At 32.3% G+C, this 16,789-nt stretch overlaps 2 protein-coding genes across 2 annotated transcripts in view; one reads left to right on the top strand and one right to left on the bottom strand.

Annotated features, from left to right (window-relative positions):
* The window catches only part of Csn7 (COP9 signalosome subunit 7), a 95,298-nt gene extending 84,112 nt beyond the window's left edge, over positions 1-11,186 (top strand). The window contains exons 4-5 of the transcript XR_014438250.1: positions 10,576-10,630; positions 10,834-11,186. The gene's annotated coding sequence lies outside the window, so the exon portion shown is untranslated. The remainder of the gene's footprint in view (positions 1-10,575; positions 10,631-10,833) is intronic.
* Positions 1-16,789, bottom strand: part of Glurb (metabotropic glutamate receptor B) — a 149,944-nt gene that overhangs the window by 77,818 nt on the left and 55,337 nt on the right. The window contains exon 2 of the mRNA XM_083096054.1: positions 3,723-6,845. Within this exon, the coding sequence (XP_082952180.1) occupies positions 3,723-6,813 (3,091 nt within the window). The 5' untranslated portion in view covers positions 6,814-6,845. The remainder of the gene's footprint in view (positions 1-3,722; positions 6,846-16,789) is intronic.

The following is a 16,789-nucleotide window of genomic DNA, read 5'->3' as shown; positions in this document are numbered from 1 at the left end:
GAGATATTCCCCAGTCCGATTAAATTTTCATAAAATCGTTATTATACCGCTTACTTCCGTGCGGTACAGCGGTATTGCTTCGATTTTGCCATTATCTCCTACTGTGGTGCCTCGGCTGAACTGCACGTTGAAAAATGTTGTTTTTAAATCGCTCGTCGGGAAGCAAGTCGTGACAAATTGCGGTGTTCGCTACTAGGAGTAACGTTATCTCGAGAGCTCGCGTGCAGTCCGAACGCAAAAACGTCCATGTTCTAATGACAACGGGGTACGACGTCGTTCGCCCATCAGATATGAATTCCGGTACTCACGAATGCACAATTCGGCAGGAAGCGTGAATATCAGCAGCACGTTTTTTGCTTTTAATTAAAAGGATCACTTTTTTTAGATTAAATTAGACACATGTATGAGAAATAATTTATTTTTGTCTCTTTCGAATATACTATTGCATAATTTAATATCCTTCTTGCAATAATCACTAAGCTATGAGTAAATGACATAAAAATTGTCACTTCCATGCAATTGCTTCGATTTTATCATTATCTCCTACTAGGGTGCCTCGGTTGAGTGCGCGTTGAATGCTTTTAAATCGCTCTTTAAGTCTTAAATAGCTCTCGTTTTTCAGTCTTTAATAGTCATTTTATAATTAACAAGATACAAGTAAATGATATAAAAATTCTCAAGATAATTCCATTCTTTGCACTCATATTTATTAACATTAATTATTTAACGTTTAAACAATATTACAGCAAAAAATACATATACATAATATATAATGTTAAAATATTACATAAAGTTAAAGTAAATTTTTCGTGTATTATTAACCGCGCTTCGAATTTCAAGTATCATATGAGGTGGCTAATATCTCACGTGACAATCGCGTTGTCACAATTTTGCGATGCACTTTATATATGCAGAGTTCGATTGCAATAGTAATTACAAACCGCAGTGCTCATGACATTTTCAACGAGAAATTCGGTATGCAGTATTAATTGATAGGTTATAAAGACCAATTGATTTGGAGATTATCTATTTATATCGTAAACATATTGAATAAGTTCAGTTTATAGTTATTTTTAGTAGCTATTTATATATATATATATATACATATATATATATATATATATATATATATATATATATATATATATATATATATATATGGTATACATATTATGAAAATGAATGCGCATTTCTTGCGTGGAATTGCGTGATTTTATCGTAAAAATTCTTTTTGTTATGTAATTTGCGATATTGCATAAAATCTCTATTAGATTAAATCTCACATTTTTATAATAATAAGCGAATTGTATAAACAATTGTGCGTGTACGTATACACATATGTTATAAAATTTATATGAAAGAGCTTTATTACTGAAACGTAGATTATATGAAGTATTATTCTTCATCTTATTTCAATTTCGCTTTAAAGAATATTTATCTTTAACGTATAAGTATCTAAAATTATGCGTATGCTTATACGGATGCTCAGAAAATTATTTCATAAATGCTAAATAATTATACACAGCATTATTTATATGAAGAAATAAAAAAATGAATTGACAATTTTTAAATATTAATGACGCAAATCAAAATCATCTTTCTCTTAATGATTAAAATGTTATCAGTGATAAAAAGAAAATATTTATTTAAATGATCTATTGATATATCTGTAGGAAAATTTTACGAATTTAATAAGTTTGTTTAATAAATTGGGCAAATTTATTTTCGTTTATCGATGATTTTTGGCGAGCTTCCATTATCTCACTTTAAGCAAACGTTATGCGCGCATGATCTATTCACGGCTGTATAAGCCGCTTAAGTCTCTCCTCCGTGAAAGTATCAATAAAACCGATTACTACTACTGTGAATATCAACTAGTTGGTGTCAGCTGGTAGAACGGAAGCTCGCAGCGGTACAGTACGTCGCGTTCACTGGCAGTTATTAACCTAGGTCAAGATTAAATATGAGAGTTGAGTAGAGAATTCCTATTCCGCGTAGCGAAGATAGTCCGCATTGCTCTGGTGTGCCATCCGTTGAATAATACAACGACTTTAATTTCTCGGGTGTTATCATGAGCTCGTGGCATGTCACTTTTCTTACAGCGTAACTTTTGTCGAGTTTGGCACGGAGAAATTTTTACTGCATGCAGCAATTGCTTATTTTGAATTTCAGATGATTCTACATATTGCCGCAAAAGGAAGTGAATGTGATAATTCAAAGTGATAGTTTTGCGAAAACTCGGCGGAATGTGAAATAGAATTTTAACAGCTTTCAGGAGAAAGAGAAATGTCATGTTTATTTCATTATCGAAATATTACCATCGTATATTATATAAAATTATAGTTTATTTAATTTTGATATTAGAATAATAGATACACATATAATTCGCATAGTTAGAGCGAATCTGATTCTATATTTTATAGGAAGAATTCTGTTATGGTTCTGTGGAAAGTTAAAAAGCACATCGGGTAAAAGATACAAAAGCGCTATTTTACAAGTTTAACAGTCAACATTTGTTGTGCTATTTTTCATAGTTTATGTGTGTTGATAGCAATAAAACGCACAGAAACGCCAACATAAGATAAATCTTCCCATTTATCGTACGTTGCCGTACGTTCCCGCGTGTTGCTGTGTAATTACTGTCGGTACTTTGCGAAAAGCTCGATTGATCCTTTCCAACTGAAAGCTTACCGACAGAAGATCATATCTTTTCAAGAATGTAGAACGTTGGCCTACTGATGTTTACTACCCCTTTTATTTATTCTCGATAAGGATAAGGAAATCTATCTATCTATCTTTAAATATAAAAGCAATTGTCTTGATTGGTGCTACTTCCGTTATTTATAATCTTTGTTGAGATATCAAACTGATGAAGATATATTTGCCGAATAAATTAAAGCTATTTTTTGCTTGCAATACTAAATTTCTTTTTTAATATAAAGGAGGAAATTAGAGCGGTAAAATAAACGGAATATCTATCGAATATGCATTATTCATAGATGTTAATAAAGATCAGAACCAGTTTTAAAAGCAATTTCTCTCTATTCTCTATGAAATAAACGCGTTCAAAAGAAGCAATACTGTTGCTTTCAATGCATATGTATATATGCTTTTCATCTCAAGCATATAAATCTAATAGTTGCGCTGCATCAAGGCGATAACGAAATAAGTCAATACAAGTTCGTTCTACCAGAAATTACGCCGCGGTGGTTTTGCTAGCGTAATTTCCTGGCTGGAAATTTCTCCCAAGATATTATAGGGCCGCATCATCATAGCACTTTCATGGAATGGCTGCAATATATTGGAAATTCTCTTCGAGGAATACTTAATATTCATACGACGTTTTGCTCGACTTTGGCAAACAAAAAAAATTAAACTTAGGTTTAATTTTAATTTAAAATACGAAAAAGTAAATACGTATAGGAATTAAATGCTAGAAATAAAAGAAAACAACAATAAAAAGTAAAATAAAATGAAGATAAACAATATTACAGAAGGAACGTTTATTTCTTTTCGGAATTTATGTTGTATTTTTTGAATCAATTTGTAGGAAGAGATAGAAACAGATATAAAAATAAATATACTCTATCAATTTTTCATGCTCTGAACTTTGCGACGTCATCTGATAAAATTTCGCTATATGAAACGCACACACACGATGACGAAATTACTAGCAATATGCATAAATAAACGTGTAATCAGGTTCCGCGACGCTTACATACCCTTAATGAAATCCACCGCCATCTCGAGACCGTACGTGTCCTTGTCGCAGTCGTCGAGGATATGCGCCCCGATCTTGACACCCGGTACGATCTCCCGATCGTTCAGCTTATCCAGCGTATACAGCATAGCCTCTAGTGCCTGTATGCCACCCTGAGGCATTACGGGGCCGCATGTAATTGTGTCTTCCCTTTCGTGCACCATCATCAGTCCACCAAGAACGAGATCACCTTCTACCACTGCGCTATGCTTTACGGGCCACTGGTCGGAGAGCGCGTCGTCGGTCGATGAATCGTCGACATTCTCCATCGTCATGTCCTCTAAGACATTTCGAGGGGAATTGATGCTCCTTTGAGGAAACGGCTCGACTGTAGGATCGACGATCGTGCCGTTTCCATGCATTCCGTAATCTTCTTGTGAATTAATGGGCTCGATTAACGACGTGTCGAAGACATTCTTGTTTGTGGCGTCGGATATTTGCAGATTCATTTCTGGTGTCGAGGAAATTTCTTTCAGAATAACGGGGTTGTCTATTTTATTGATTGCTGTCGATCGATCAAGCACCTTGATTAGAAACGCCGATGTATCTATCGAGCTGACGTTGAATGTTTTTGGAATATCTACTAACATGGTCTCTACTGAATCAGATTCGTTAGAACCTGTTCCCGTCGAAGCATCCGTATGTTGTACCTCGTAATCGGTAGTCATCGACGGAATCGATTGCCATTTTTTTGAGAATTCTCGGTATCCTGAGGACGGCAGTGTTTTTACAGTTGTGAGAAAATTCGCGTTAGGTATTTGATCTGTATTAGTTGTTTGAGTAACCGAAACGGATGGATTGGGTGTAAATTTAATAAAAAAATTCGATGTTGTTGGCCTTATTGTATCAAATGTCTTCCACGTCTCACTGTCAAGTTCAGTCGATGTCGGATTCCCCAGAGTATTTTGAACTTCATGACGTTTGTATCGTCGATACTTTGAGTTATGGATACCGCTACTTCGTGAATAAAATCCAGATTCTTCACGCATGTCAGAGTGATTTCCATCTCTGACATTTTCTAATCCCGACTCATCTGTAGGTTCGCTCGATGACTGCGCATATCCATTAATCACTCGCATCTCGGTCAGATTATCACCGATATTCGGTGCACTAAGAGAGATAGATTCGTTTTCGGTCGAAGTTCTTCGAAGTTCCTCGTCAAGTTTCGATCTTCCATCAATTATCTTAGTGATGTGTGGCGGCCGCGCATCAATATTGATCGCATCGAATTTCCGCGAATATTTCACGCGACTATGAGCTTCCCGATCGAGGGGTTTACCGAATTTTGCGAGTCTCGATGAACCAGAGACATTCCAGAGGCCGAATCGAAACGCGCTACTAACTTGGGCTTCGAAATCGGTCGTTCGTGAATGTTTGTAGTCCGAGCCGGACCTGACGTATCGTACGTGCATCGGATTCCTCTTCCGCGTGATTGAAATGCGCGCCGATGTTGGATACTCTAACTTTGACCCGCTGATTCCCGTAGTGAATAAATTAGTTGATAACAGATCACGTTCAATTTCAAGCTCGTTGCGCGTCATATAATTTGCACCAGCGGTAATTTCTCTCTCTCTCATTCTTCTTCGTATCTGCAATTCGCTAAGATCCGTTGCTTTTCTATTTATTCTCGCGCCGATATTACTTATAAAAGAATGATATTCACGTCGCGAGCCGGGCGTTTCCTGCGCCATCTTCACCGCGTTTTTTTCTTTTTGTAAGGAAGAATCTTCCATAAAGCTGACGCTTCCCTCCCTAGCAGAATGCCTATCGAGGGAGTTCGGTTCGTGAGAAGTGAAGGAATCAACAATATCCTCGCCGTTCCCTTTTCTATCTTCGCGCGCATCTGTATTTACTTTAAACCCTATCTTTGAATATTGGTGGCGTTTGTAAGTTTCGCTTGCTGGAAATTCGCCTCTCTTATAAGATTTCGAATATTCGTTTTGTGGAGAATGATAGGGACTTATCGTGTTTTCTTCGTTATAAACTCCTTTGTTTGTCTTTGAAATTTTAGAGTTGAAGATTAACGTAGTCCAGGCGACAGTCACGGAATGCTTGTACGGTGAATTCTCTGTGACTGTATTGTCTGTAACTACGGTTCCCACATTCCCAAGATTTTGATTTTCTTTTAAGCTCGAATAGTTTGGGAAAGTTGTCTCCAATATCCGAGAGTCGTCGTTAGCCTCAACATTCACGTACATCAATTTATTCGTGCCGTTTTTCGTCAAACTTTGGCGAGAATCTTCGTCGTTTCTATTATATTCACGTTTCTCGTCGGTGCGCCTGAACTTGGTATTTTCTATAGTTTTTAACTTTGAGATATCGGAATTTTTAAATTCTCGTGTAGAACTGCCGTTGCACGAGCGCTTTGTGAATTTGTCAGAGAAGAATGCGGTCTTCGTATTTTCTCTGCTAAAGATTCGCTCCCTCTTGTGCTTCTTCCTGTGCCATTCGCTTTTCTTGTCAAACGCTCGAATGTCGCGCCTTAACTTTGCTGCCTTTTTACGATCGCTCGAGAATGTGTAGGTTGTTTTTTCTTTACGTCTTTTCTTTCGCAAAGTACTTTTCAATTCATGGGACGGTGATACATGCAGACTGGACACAAATTTACAATATTTTTTTGTATTCCTCGATTTTTCCATAATGATGATTTTTGATAACCACATGTTTTTCGTTGCTATTTTTTTTGTAGTCAGCCAAGAATTTTTGTCAGAAGTACTATCTTTCAAATACCTTGGCGTAGTCTTTACATTTGCCATCGTGTCGCGCTTTTCATAACCACTGAGTCGTAAATCGCGATTTTCCATGTTTTTGAATTCCGAGAAGACTGTTTTCATATGCATTGATAAACGATCATTTGATTTGGAATTCTTTTTCGAATCATAAATTTCTTTTCTATCGAAAGTAGAAGATGCTGATCCTTGATGAACTTTATAGGAAGTGTATTCATTGTTGATTTGATTATTGAAGATCCATTTACCAGTTAAACCGCTATTCAAGATCAGGAAGATCGTCCATGTGGCCAGAATGGCCGCCCAACCAAAGTTTCGCCACATCACCTTTTCGTTGCATTAATCATTGCCAAATTCTGGAAAAATGTAAAATATTGTGTTATTAAAATTTATTTATTGTGTAATTAAAATTATATTTACTACAAAATTTAGTTTATAAAATTTGTTGATATTTTAATTTATATGTATCCAGTAAAGAAAGTTATTTACTTTTTACAATTATAATTTTATACATATACATATATATAAGTATTTAGTTATGTGTACATATAATATTTTTAAAACATAATCATTAAAATGAGAGAGAGACGGTATTCGAAATTAGTTTTTTGATACTGCTAAAGAATGTAATATTTATCATTAGTTTAATATTTGTTAATTTATTTAATAATGCTCGGCCCATATAATACGCACAACATGCATCATGTTTAAACCGCGCAACAAAACGTACTTTGTCACACTATTGTGGTATTTGTAATTTGATTTGAACACGGTGTTCAGATGTATCCACAACTATGTGCTATTATTACCCGTGGATGATGCGGTTCTCTAATTTTGGTGCATTCCATTGCATCACTCAGTTAAAAGGGATCTATGTGAGGCCTCGTCTCACCTCGCTCATCGAGCGATGCTAACGAGTCAGTCGCAATTACCTCTTGCTAAATCACTTTGAGTCTCATTTTAATCGACACGGAAATTTCCTCTGGTTCCGCCTTACTTTTGAGGAACGGATTTGCTCTTTGCAATTAAGGAACCTGATTAATATTAGAGTTTACACCGTTGCACTGACGTGTGCATACTTATTAAACGTATGATATTTATATATATGCAATTAAATGTTTAATGCGCAAATTATATTCCTGTTCATATTTCGTATTTTTTTTTCAATCGTATCATTATATCGTATTCATATATCATTATATCTTATTTATGCCCATATATAGTGATATATGGATATCACAGTAATTACAATAAGACTTTTTAATCATGTCTTAAAGAGTATATTATATCAATATATTTTTTAGACTAAACTTTGGACAAATGGTGTACATCGAACTATTTGGATACACAAATACATAGTTCTCAATTCATTGGAGATCTAAAATTCTACACGATTTTCAAGAAGATATGCGTTTATTTCTTTCAAATTTAAACTTAACGATATACAAATGATATATATATATATATATATATATATATATATATATATATATTAAAACTAATTTAAATGTGTTGATATCAGTGTTATGTATATACACTGCAAACTAAAATAATATTTTTTAATATTTTCTATAGTAGATTAATGCCATTACTACTTACGTTTTTATTATTATTACGTCAGGATTAAACTTTTAAAAATATTATATTATATATCATGATATATTCTTCAATAAAATTAAAGCACTTTGAATTAGTCGAAAAAATGAAATTTAAATGCATGTAATGTTGCGAATAATGATTATAGAACAATGAAAATATTTTAAAGCTGAAAATTTCAATTTTTAAAACATTATCAAGCTCTTTATTTCGACGATTCTTCTCTAGTAAATATCACTTTCAAATTAACTGCAGAAAAAGAAATTTTTTTTTAATTTAGTTTTAAACGCTTTAAGTTTTTTTTTTAAATATTTTTTCAAAAATTTAGCTGCTATTTTTTCATTAAATTATTGCGAGTTGAAATGATTAGTGCACTTTCAGCTTTTTTCAGTAGAAATCTCTAATGTCATCACCGACATTAGCATTACTCAAGTATATCACGTGGAAGTAGCACAGTCGGGCTTACATTTCATGTATGTGCATTCGTGTGTATCAGTGAATGAGTGTTGGTGAATGAATGATTATACACATCTCGGCGTGCGAGGATATACAAATGAGCACGCATATAATAGAGAGAAGTTTAGAGTTATTAAATATTACTGTAAAGAAGAGAGAGAAAGAGAGAGAGAGAGAAAGAGAGAAATCAAACTGTAGTATTTCTCTATCTCTACCGTGACGAGAAAGCGCGCGCACATATAAAATATAACTTTGATCATGCTGTCTCCACGTACACGGATAATGCTGATGCCGGTGGCACGCTAGAGATCTCTCAGAAGAAAACAGGAAGTGCATTAATTATTTCATCTCGCGTTAACTTGATAAAAGAAAATCCCAATTGAATTTAAAAAAAAAGTATTTTAAAGAGGAAACTTCAAGCTTTTAAATTATTTAAAACAATGTTAAATAAAATTTTTTTTTTTTTTGCATACATTTTTAAAGTTAAAGTTTTAAAGTTATTGTCAATTTTTTGCAAAGTTGATTTAGAAGTAATAGTAGAGAAAAATTTTAGAGAAGAATTTTAGAAAAGATTTTCGCCAAGAAAAGAGCGTGTCAAAGCTGAGCTTTAAAATATTTTTAGAAACATCATTCTATGATTATCGCACAATTTTAGCATTTGAATTTTATTATTTTTTCGATGCTTTATCTAATTTATGATGTTTTAATTTTAGGTAAAAAGTACATTTTATTAGGAACAATTTTTTATAAAAAAAGAAAAGTAAATCATTTCATTTATCAGATTTATAAAATATTATAATATTCGGTGTGTGTGTGTGTGTGTGTGTGTGTGTGTGTGTGTGTGTGTGTGTGTGTGTGTGTGTGTGTGTGTGTGTGTGTGTGTGTGTGTGTGTGTGTGTGTGTGTGTGTGTGTGTGTGTGTGTGTGTGTGTGTGTGTGTGTGTGTGTGTGTGTGTGTGTGTGTGTGTGTGTGTGTGTGTGTGTGTGTGTGTGTGTGTGTGTGTGTGTGTGTGTGTGTGTGTGTGTGTGTGTGTGTGTGTGTGTGTGTGTGTGTGTGTGTGTGTGTGTGTGTGTGTGTGTGTGTGTGTGTGTGTGTGTGTGTGTGTGTGTGTGTGTGTGTGTGTGTGTGTGTGTGTGTGTGTGTGTGTGTGTGTGTGTGTGTGTGTGTGTGTGTGTGTGTGTGTGTGTGTGTGTGTGTGTGTGTGTGTGTGTGTGTGTGTGTGTGTGTGTGTGTGTGTGTGTGTGTGTGTGTGTGTGTGTGTGTGTGTGTGTGTGTGTGTGTGTGTGTGTGTGTGTGTGTGTGTGTGTGTGTGTGTGTGTGTGTGTGTGTGTGTGTGTGTGTGTGTGTGTGTGTGTGTGTGTGTGTGTGTGTGTGTGTGTGTGTGTGTGTGTGTGTGTGTGTGTGTGTGTGTGTGTGTGTGTGTGTGTGTGTGTGTGTGTGTGTGTGTGTGTGTGTGTGTGTGTGTGTGTGTGTGTGTGTGTGTGTGTGTGTGTGTGTGTGTGTGTGTGTGTGTGTGTGTGTGTGTGTGTGTGTGTGTGTGTGTGTGTGTGTGTGTGTGTGTGTGTGTGTGTGTGTGTGTGTGTGTGTGTGTGTGTGTGTGTGTGTGTGTGTGTGTGTGTGTGTGTGTGTGTGTGTGTGTGTGTGTGTGTGTGTGTGTGTGTGTGTGTGTGTGTGTGTGTGTGTGTGTGTGTGTGTGTGTGTGTGTGTGTGTGTGTGTGTGTGTGTGTGTGTATTGATAAACATATTTTCGAAATATTTTTATATTAAATTAATTTAATTATATAAAGAATGCAAAAATGCATAATTATTAAAATTAATACATATGCATATCTTTCATAAGCAAATAATTATGTTATGTTAGTATATAGTAATTATAGTATATATTGGTATTTTTTTTATAATAAGGAAATAATTCTGCTAGCTATTTGTTATTTATTTTTTTATGTAAATTGCATTGTTAACTGAAATTTAAAATTATGAAAATAAAAAAATGTCAGTATTTACTATTAAAACCAATACTTTTTTATGCAATAGGTTAATGCGACTCAATGAACCAAGTGGATCAGAAAGGACTTATATATCGAATGACGTAAGTAATTCTTATTTTTTTATTAATTCACGGTTTCACGGTAATGATTGATACATTATAAACTTTTAGAATTTTTTTAGTAAACATTCATTTGGTTTGAAACGATTTTTATTGACTTATATATCTTGTGAATATATTTTCGTTTGTTATATTAAGAGTCAATGACGGAAGAAACCTTTAAAGTGATATTATTACTTTTCTAGTTTGAAGAATATTACAAGTAAATGCGATATAAAATGATACGCTTTTGCAAGAGCTTGCAGTTAAATATGTCACATAAACTGCAGCTACGACCAACTTTATGTTGCACATTCCGGCATCGCTGAAAGAGCAATCCCATTTGTTCGTACACCAAATGGTACAATAAGAAATGCAGTATATTAGAAAGCTTTATAATATCTTTTTCTATCTTTCTCTTTCCTCTCTTTTTCACTCCTTCTTTTTTGTTTTTAATTTTTTTAAATAAGATTATTAAGTATTTTGCAAAGAAAATGAAATGTCAGTTACTGTATGTATAAGAATAAATAAATTTTGAGTATACATAATTTTAAATACATATATACATAATTTTAAAATGTATTTATATTATATGAAATTGAAATACCAATAATATTTTCTTCCTTTTTTCTTCTTCGCTCTTTTCTTCTTTGTATACATATATATATATATATATATATATATATATATATATATATATAAAGAAAAAATCGATATTATTGATAATCTTATTAGTGATACTTATAATATTGTGATATAAAAAAGATACCAGATGCTATGAGAAATTTGTTGCGGATGAAGAGTCAGAGGGAAAACTTCTCAAACGGTTTTTTTATTGAAACGAAATAGTAAGTAAGTTTCTTAGCGTATCGAGAAAAATACATGTCTTTTTTTTCTTTTGTCGAGGAGCGCTACAAAGTTTAATCGGAACTCTGTGTTGCCTTTGAAAGGCTTTTCTCGTTAACGGCATGTCCCGGCTGATAATTGTAGCCGGTAGAACGGTAATACCTGGCCTGGTTTCGGCTATATTTTCATCAAACGATACTATGAGAGGATTCTATATTGATGAAAGGAAAATACATGGTCTTGCGATAAAGTCGAATCGTTTCGACCAAAGCATAATTAGAATATTCATATGATGCTGATTTATCGTTAAATATCGCATCTATTTTCTCTGTTTTAAAAACAGATAATTTCCACTTTGAAACATGTAAAATTTAGTAACTAATATAAATGTTACAGAATGATATAATAGAAAACGCACAACTTCCTTTCTCTTTCTTTATTATTTTTTTAGATTTAAAAGATTTAAAATTTTTACTAATTTTATTAAAAATATAATGTTTATCATCAAGAATCCTTTTATTCTAGTACATATTTGATAAAAATGAAAAATTATTATATTAAAATGGGAAAAACATTTCTAAATGGTTCGGTTTTGGAAGCAATATACTAGTTTTAACATACACACGTCTACACATACATACGCACGCATGTAAGCACGTATACGCGCGCGCGCACACACACACGCACACACACATGTGTGTGTGTGTGTGTGTGTATTATTTTTATATGAATATTTTTTATATTATACTATATTTTTTTAGTGTGTGTTTATTCCTTTCTCTTGTCATGTCGCAATTTACCGTTATCCGATATTTCTCATTACGATGAAAGAACTTCAATAAATTGAATACGAACACAAATGTGCGCGTACTTTTATCTACGTCGGTCTCAGGGAATGCATCGCCTCTGGTAATCCGCTTTTATACGTCCGCTGAGGCAGATGGTCGATATACCTGTTCAACCTTAATGCCTTACCGCTCCAATCTGGCTGATCTACATCAATTCCAAAATTATCCAAGTTTCCCTGTGATTCCAACGATCCACAGTAATAAAGACAGAGCGCGAGCCGTTACCAAGACGACCGGTGTGAATTGCCAATTCTTGCAATTTCTGCATTAATTACGGTCACACGAATCTGCGATTGTAAATAAACGACTGTTCTTGACTATCACTCTTACTAGCTTTTTCATTATTTAATTTCATTTGCAATTTTCAATGCAAAAACTGCTGCTTTTTTGCGATTTCATAAAACTATATGAACGATTGTGTATTCGATTCTACCGTGATTTCTCATCATTGAATCACGCTGACGAATATTATTTTACACTGTTTGGCATCACCCGATGTAGAGAAAATCAAGCAATCTAGTGAGGAACGCGTGGACCAATCTGTATGGAAATATGCACCGCAATTCGTTTTCGTAATATTGCCATGGATTTACGTTTGATTCGTTACAATTCGCTCTTTTTACGCTTGCGGCGATGCAAAAAAAAAACGAGAAGAAACAGTTTGCAAATCTTTGCATGTTTGAATTCGCATTGTAATATTGAAGCTGTTATCAAATGACACGTGAAAACGCAAAATTAAAGAAAAAACTTTAATGATACACAATTCAGCTGATGCAGAGGCAAGAAACTAATGATGGAAATAATGAAGGATATATTGAAAGATATATTGAAAGATATATTTACATAATTGCTTGAAAGATTTTTAAATTTAGTTTTCTTAAATGTTCTTTCGGATCAGAATTGCATTATATTACATTAGTATTATTTCTCTTTCTTGTTATATTGTTTTTTAATGTTGTATTTTCACTATTGTTTTCTTCGGACTATTGAGAATTTCTTTATGCTACGTTTTCGAAATACCAATACAGCGGCAATAACGCGGCTGTTTTTTAATCATCGGTGCATCTTGATTATCTGTAGTGCTGCCTACATTTGCACTCGTTTTATTTTCGTCGTTGATTAAAATCGGCGCAATGTTCTTTTCTATTTAAAGACGAATGTTACGTAACTTCATAAAATGTTAATTACAGCGGCTTCTTTTATACATGTTTCTCTCTGTTTATATAATTTATTATCACAGTTAATACAAAAATTTTTATACTTTTTATCTTTTATTTAAACATTATAAGATTATAAGATTACCTAAATGTGTGACAAGAAGAAAATTTATAAACAATGTAATCATACTTGAAATAACTATGCTAATATAATAATATAATAAGTATGTAACATTGTTTTTAGAAATAACGAAAAAATCATTAATGATTGTTTATTCAATAATTTAATATTTGGAAATTTAATATCTGATATTAATGTAATATGATTTTAATTATAATCCATAATTTTTATAATTATTATAATTAATATATATATTTAATATACATAATTATAATCAGTTTTTACATTTAATTTTACTTGTTTATTTATTTTATATTTCATAAATATATAATTTATATTATTTTTGGTCAAATAATATCTATATACATATATAAAATACCATTATATTTTCTATAGTTTATTACTTTTTAATAACTACCGTGGATTGTTATTTATATGCCGTTATTATTTTTTGCGTCTTTTATATTATATTTTTTTTTCTGGCAAATAATTTTATTACGGCTCGAGTGCAGCAACAATGTGATACATAGAAGCATTTTAAAGTTTTACTACACATTTTCATATCAGGTGTATTGGACGTACTTTTCACATTGCGTTAACGCGAGAACTAAATAATAAACTATTATGATTATTGTAGTTTTTATGGTAACATGCATTTATTTGCAAATGAAAAAATGTAGTTTGTGGAAAGTACTCTTTTCAAATTCTATAAATGTAAATGTTTATTTTAGATGAAAATGCCATGTGTGGAAGAAAATATACTTATCCTTTCTAAATATCTATAATCAATGAAACTAAAGTTTGAAGCAAGATCGAAACGCGCGCGCGTGTCTAGCATCTTGATGTACCAATTATAGAGTATATAGTTAGAGAAAAACGCGACTAAAAATATAAACCTATAAAAATATGAGAAACAAAGCAGATATCTGATTCATGTTTACTTTTCTTATTTATAAGAGAAACAATTTATAGGAGAAACAGTTAATTAACTTTACGTTTGTACATATGATATACTTTTTAGTCCTTAAATAATCAATTTACATCTCAAGTTCCAATATAAGCTCATAAAATTGAAAGTAAAACATGGAAAAAATTATCGTTTACACATATTTTTAAATAATTAATTATTTCATGTTTTGTTTCATCAGATTTTTGCATGTAAAACTTGTATAATGATTTCTATTTCGTGCTTTGATGAAATTAACCAGAAAATTGAAAAGAAAAGTGATTAGAAAGAAAAAAGGGTTTTTTATGCTTGTAACGAAGAAATCTGTGAATTTTAATAAACTTATTCTCGTAGAGTAGCGCGCGGTTACGCTTGCCAAGTTTTTCTTTTTAATTTATAACCTTCCTTATAACTTTCGAAGATTTTGGAGCGTAAGAGATTATGAAAATTATTAAGAATCATAAATTTGTTGTCGCCAACTAATAAAAAAGAAAATTGTTGCATAATGATTAATAATAATCTTTTTTTAATTTATTTATAATAAAAAATCTTATCTGCAAAGAAACACATATAGAATAAATTTGTTCGCTACAATTCCCAATTAATTGGATGTTTTTTTAGATAAGAATGTTCTCACAGAAAAGGAAATTGAAATAAATTGTATATAATATATCGTTCACTCACACACACATCGGCGATTGATTGTCAATACATTGACAAATTTTTAAAATTTTTTCTACTTATCAATTTCTCTCACCTTGTCGATTTATTCTCTAAATATCTTATATTTAATTTGAAAACAATATCTTTTATTTAAATGTTGTTTTGTCTGATCCTATATATAATTTTATGAGTAATTAAATATAAGAGATTTTGAGATTATAAAGTTATACTTTTCTGAACACGAATCTTCAAAAGAATGTAATCTCACACAGTAATAAAATATAATTAAATTTTTGATAATTAGATCATAGTCATCAGGTCATTGATGACTATTGATTGCCGCTGATGATCGTAAAGTTATTAAAAGAATATTGAGTTTTACATTTCTAATCCAATGCTTTTAATACATGATGAATGATTCATATTCAATCATTGATGAAATTTCATTGATGAAGATAAAATCTGATTCTAGCATGAAGTTTTCGTATTGTTTGATTAGCAATTTTCATCATTTAGAATCGAGCAACGGTTGTGCGTATTATAGGAGAACGTTATTGGATTTTGAACGATATCGTTCTATTATTTTCAGCGTACTTCGAGCGTCCTTCGTAAATGTTGTAATTGCTTCTCAAATTTTTTGTCGATTTCGTTACCCGTATATTTCGCAGCTAATATATTTTCCTTAAATTATAGATCGAAAATTTAATTAATACATCAATCACAATTTAATTAAATACAATTTTTGCGAATATACAAACTACATGGAATCTGTGATCTATTCCTTAATAAAATCAAAGATATTATTATCTCAAAGATATGTATAAGATGAAAAATTTGTACGTATTATTAAATAGCTTTTTTTTTCAATATTACAGAAACATATTTCTCCTTAGAATTTTATATGATACTATATATTGCGAAAAGAAATACGTAGTGATATCGCTCAGCGCGAAATAATTATTATTTCTTCTTTAATTGCAAGCGTGAAATGTGCGCAATTAAGTAAATAAAATGGAAAACCTCTCGGCAATTTACGAGACTCGAGATGCACGTAACACTTGGTCGTAAGTGCTTTTACGTAATGTGCCACCATTATTATATAGTAGTTCTTTATACTTTTTTAATCCGAATTATTAATAAGAATTAATAAATCGTATTGTATTATTACGAAGTATTTGCTGTTTTTATCTATGAAGTTAATTTGAACGCGAGAAAGGAAATTTTTACTTGTCAATAACCGAAGATTTCGATTGCCTCCCAGCAAGAAGGGATATGTATTGAACAGAGAAGAGGTGCTAAGTTACTTTTATCAGAAAAATGTAGTAAAGATGTTGAAGTCTATTACGAAATTAATTTCATACGAAAGCTCGAAGCACAAGAAATCGTAACTAGCTTCTTTCTTTCATGAGAGAAGAGCAACTGATATCAGGATTATCTTGATCAATTATGAGACACATTTGTTTAACTTGATAATGAAATTCTTTATCTGAACGATCTCTATACTATGTACAAAATATATATTCACACGCACGTACATTTGCACGTTTATTTGAATGTGTGAAAGGGCCCTTTGGATTTTTC

This window comes from Camponotus vicinus, unplaced genomic scaffold (assembly GCF_025532165.1).
Source record: "Camponotus vicinus isolate PSW18456_S1 unplaced genomic scaffold, iyCamVici1.0 SCAF_4, whole genome shotgun sequence".
Classification (NCBI taxonomy): Eukaryota; Metazoa; Arthropoda; class Insecta; order Hymenoptera; family Formicidae; genus Camponotus; species Camponotus vicinus.
Note: the sequence above shows the minus strand (reverse complement) of the source record. Positions and strands in the feature narration are given on the sequence as shown.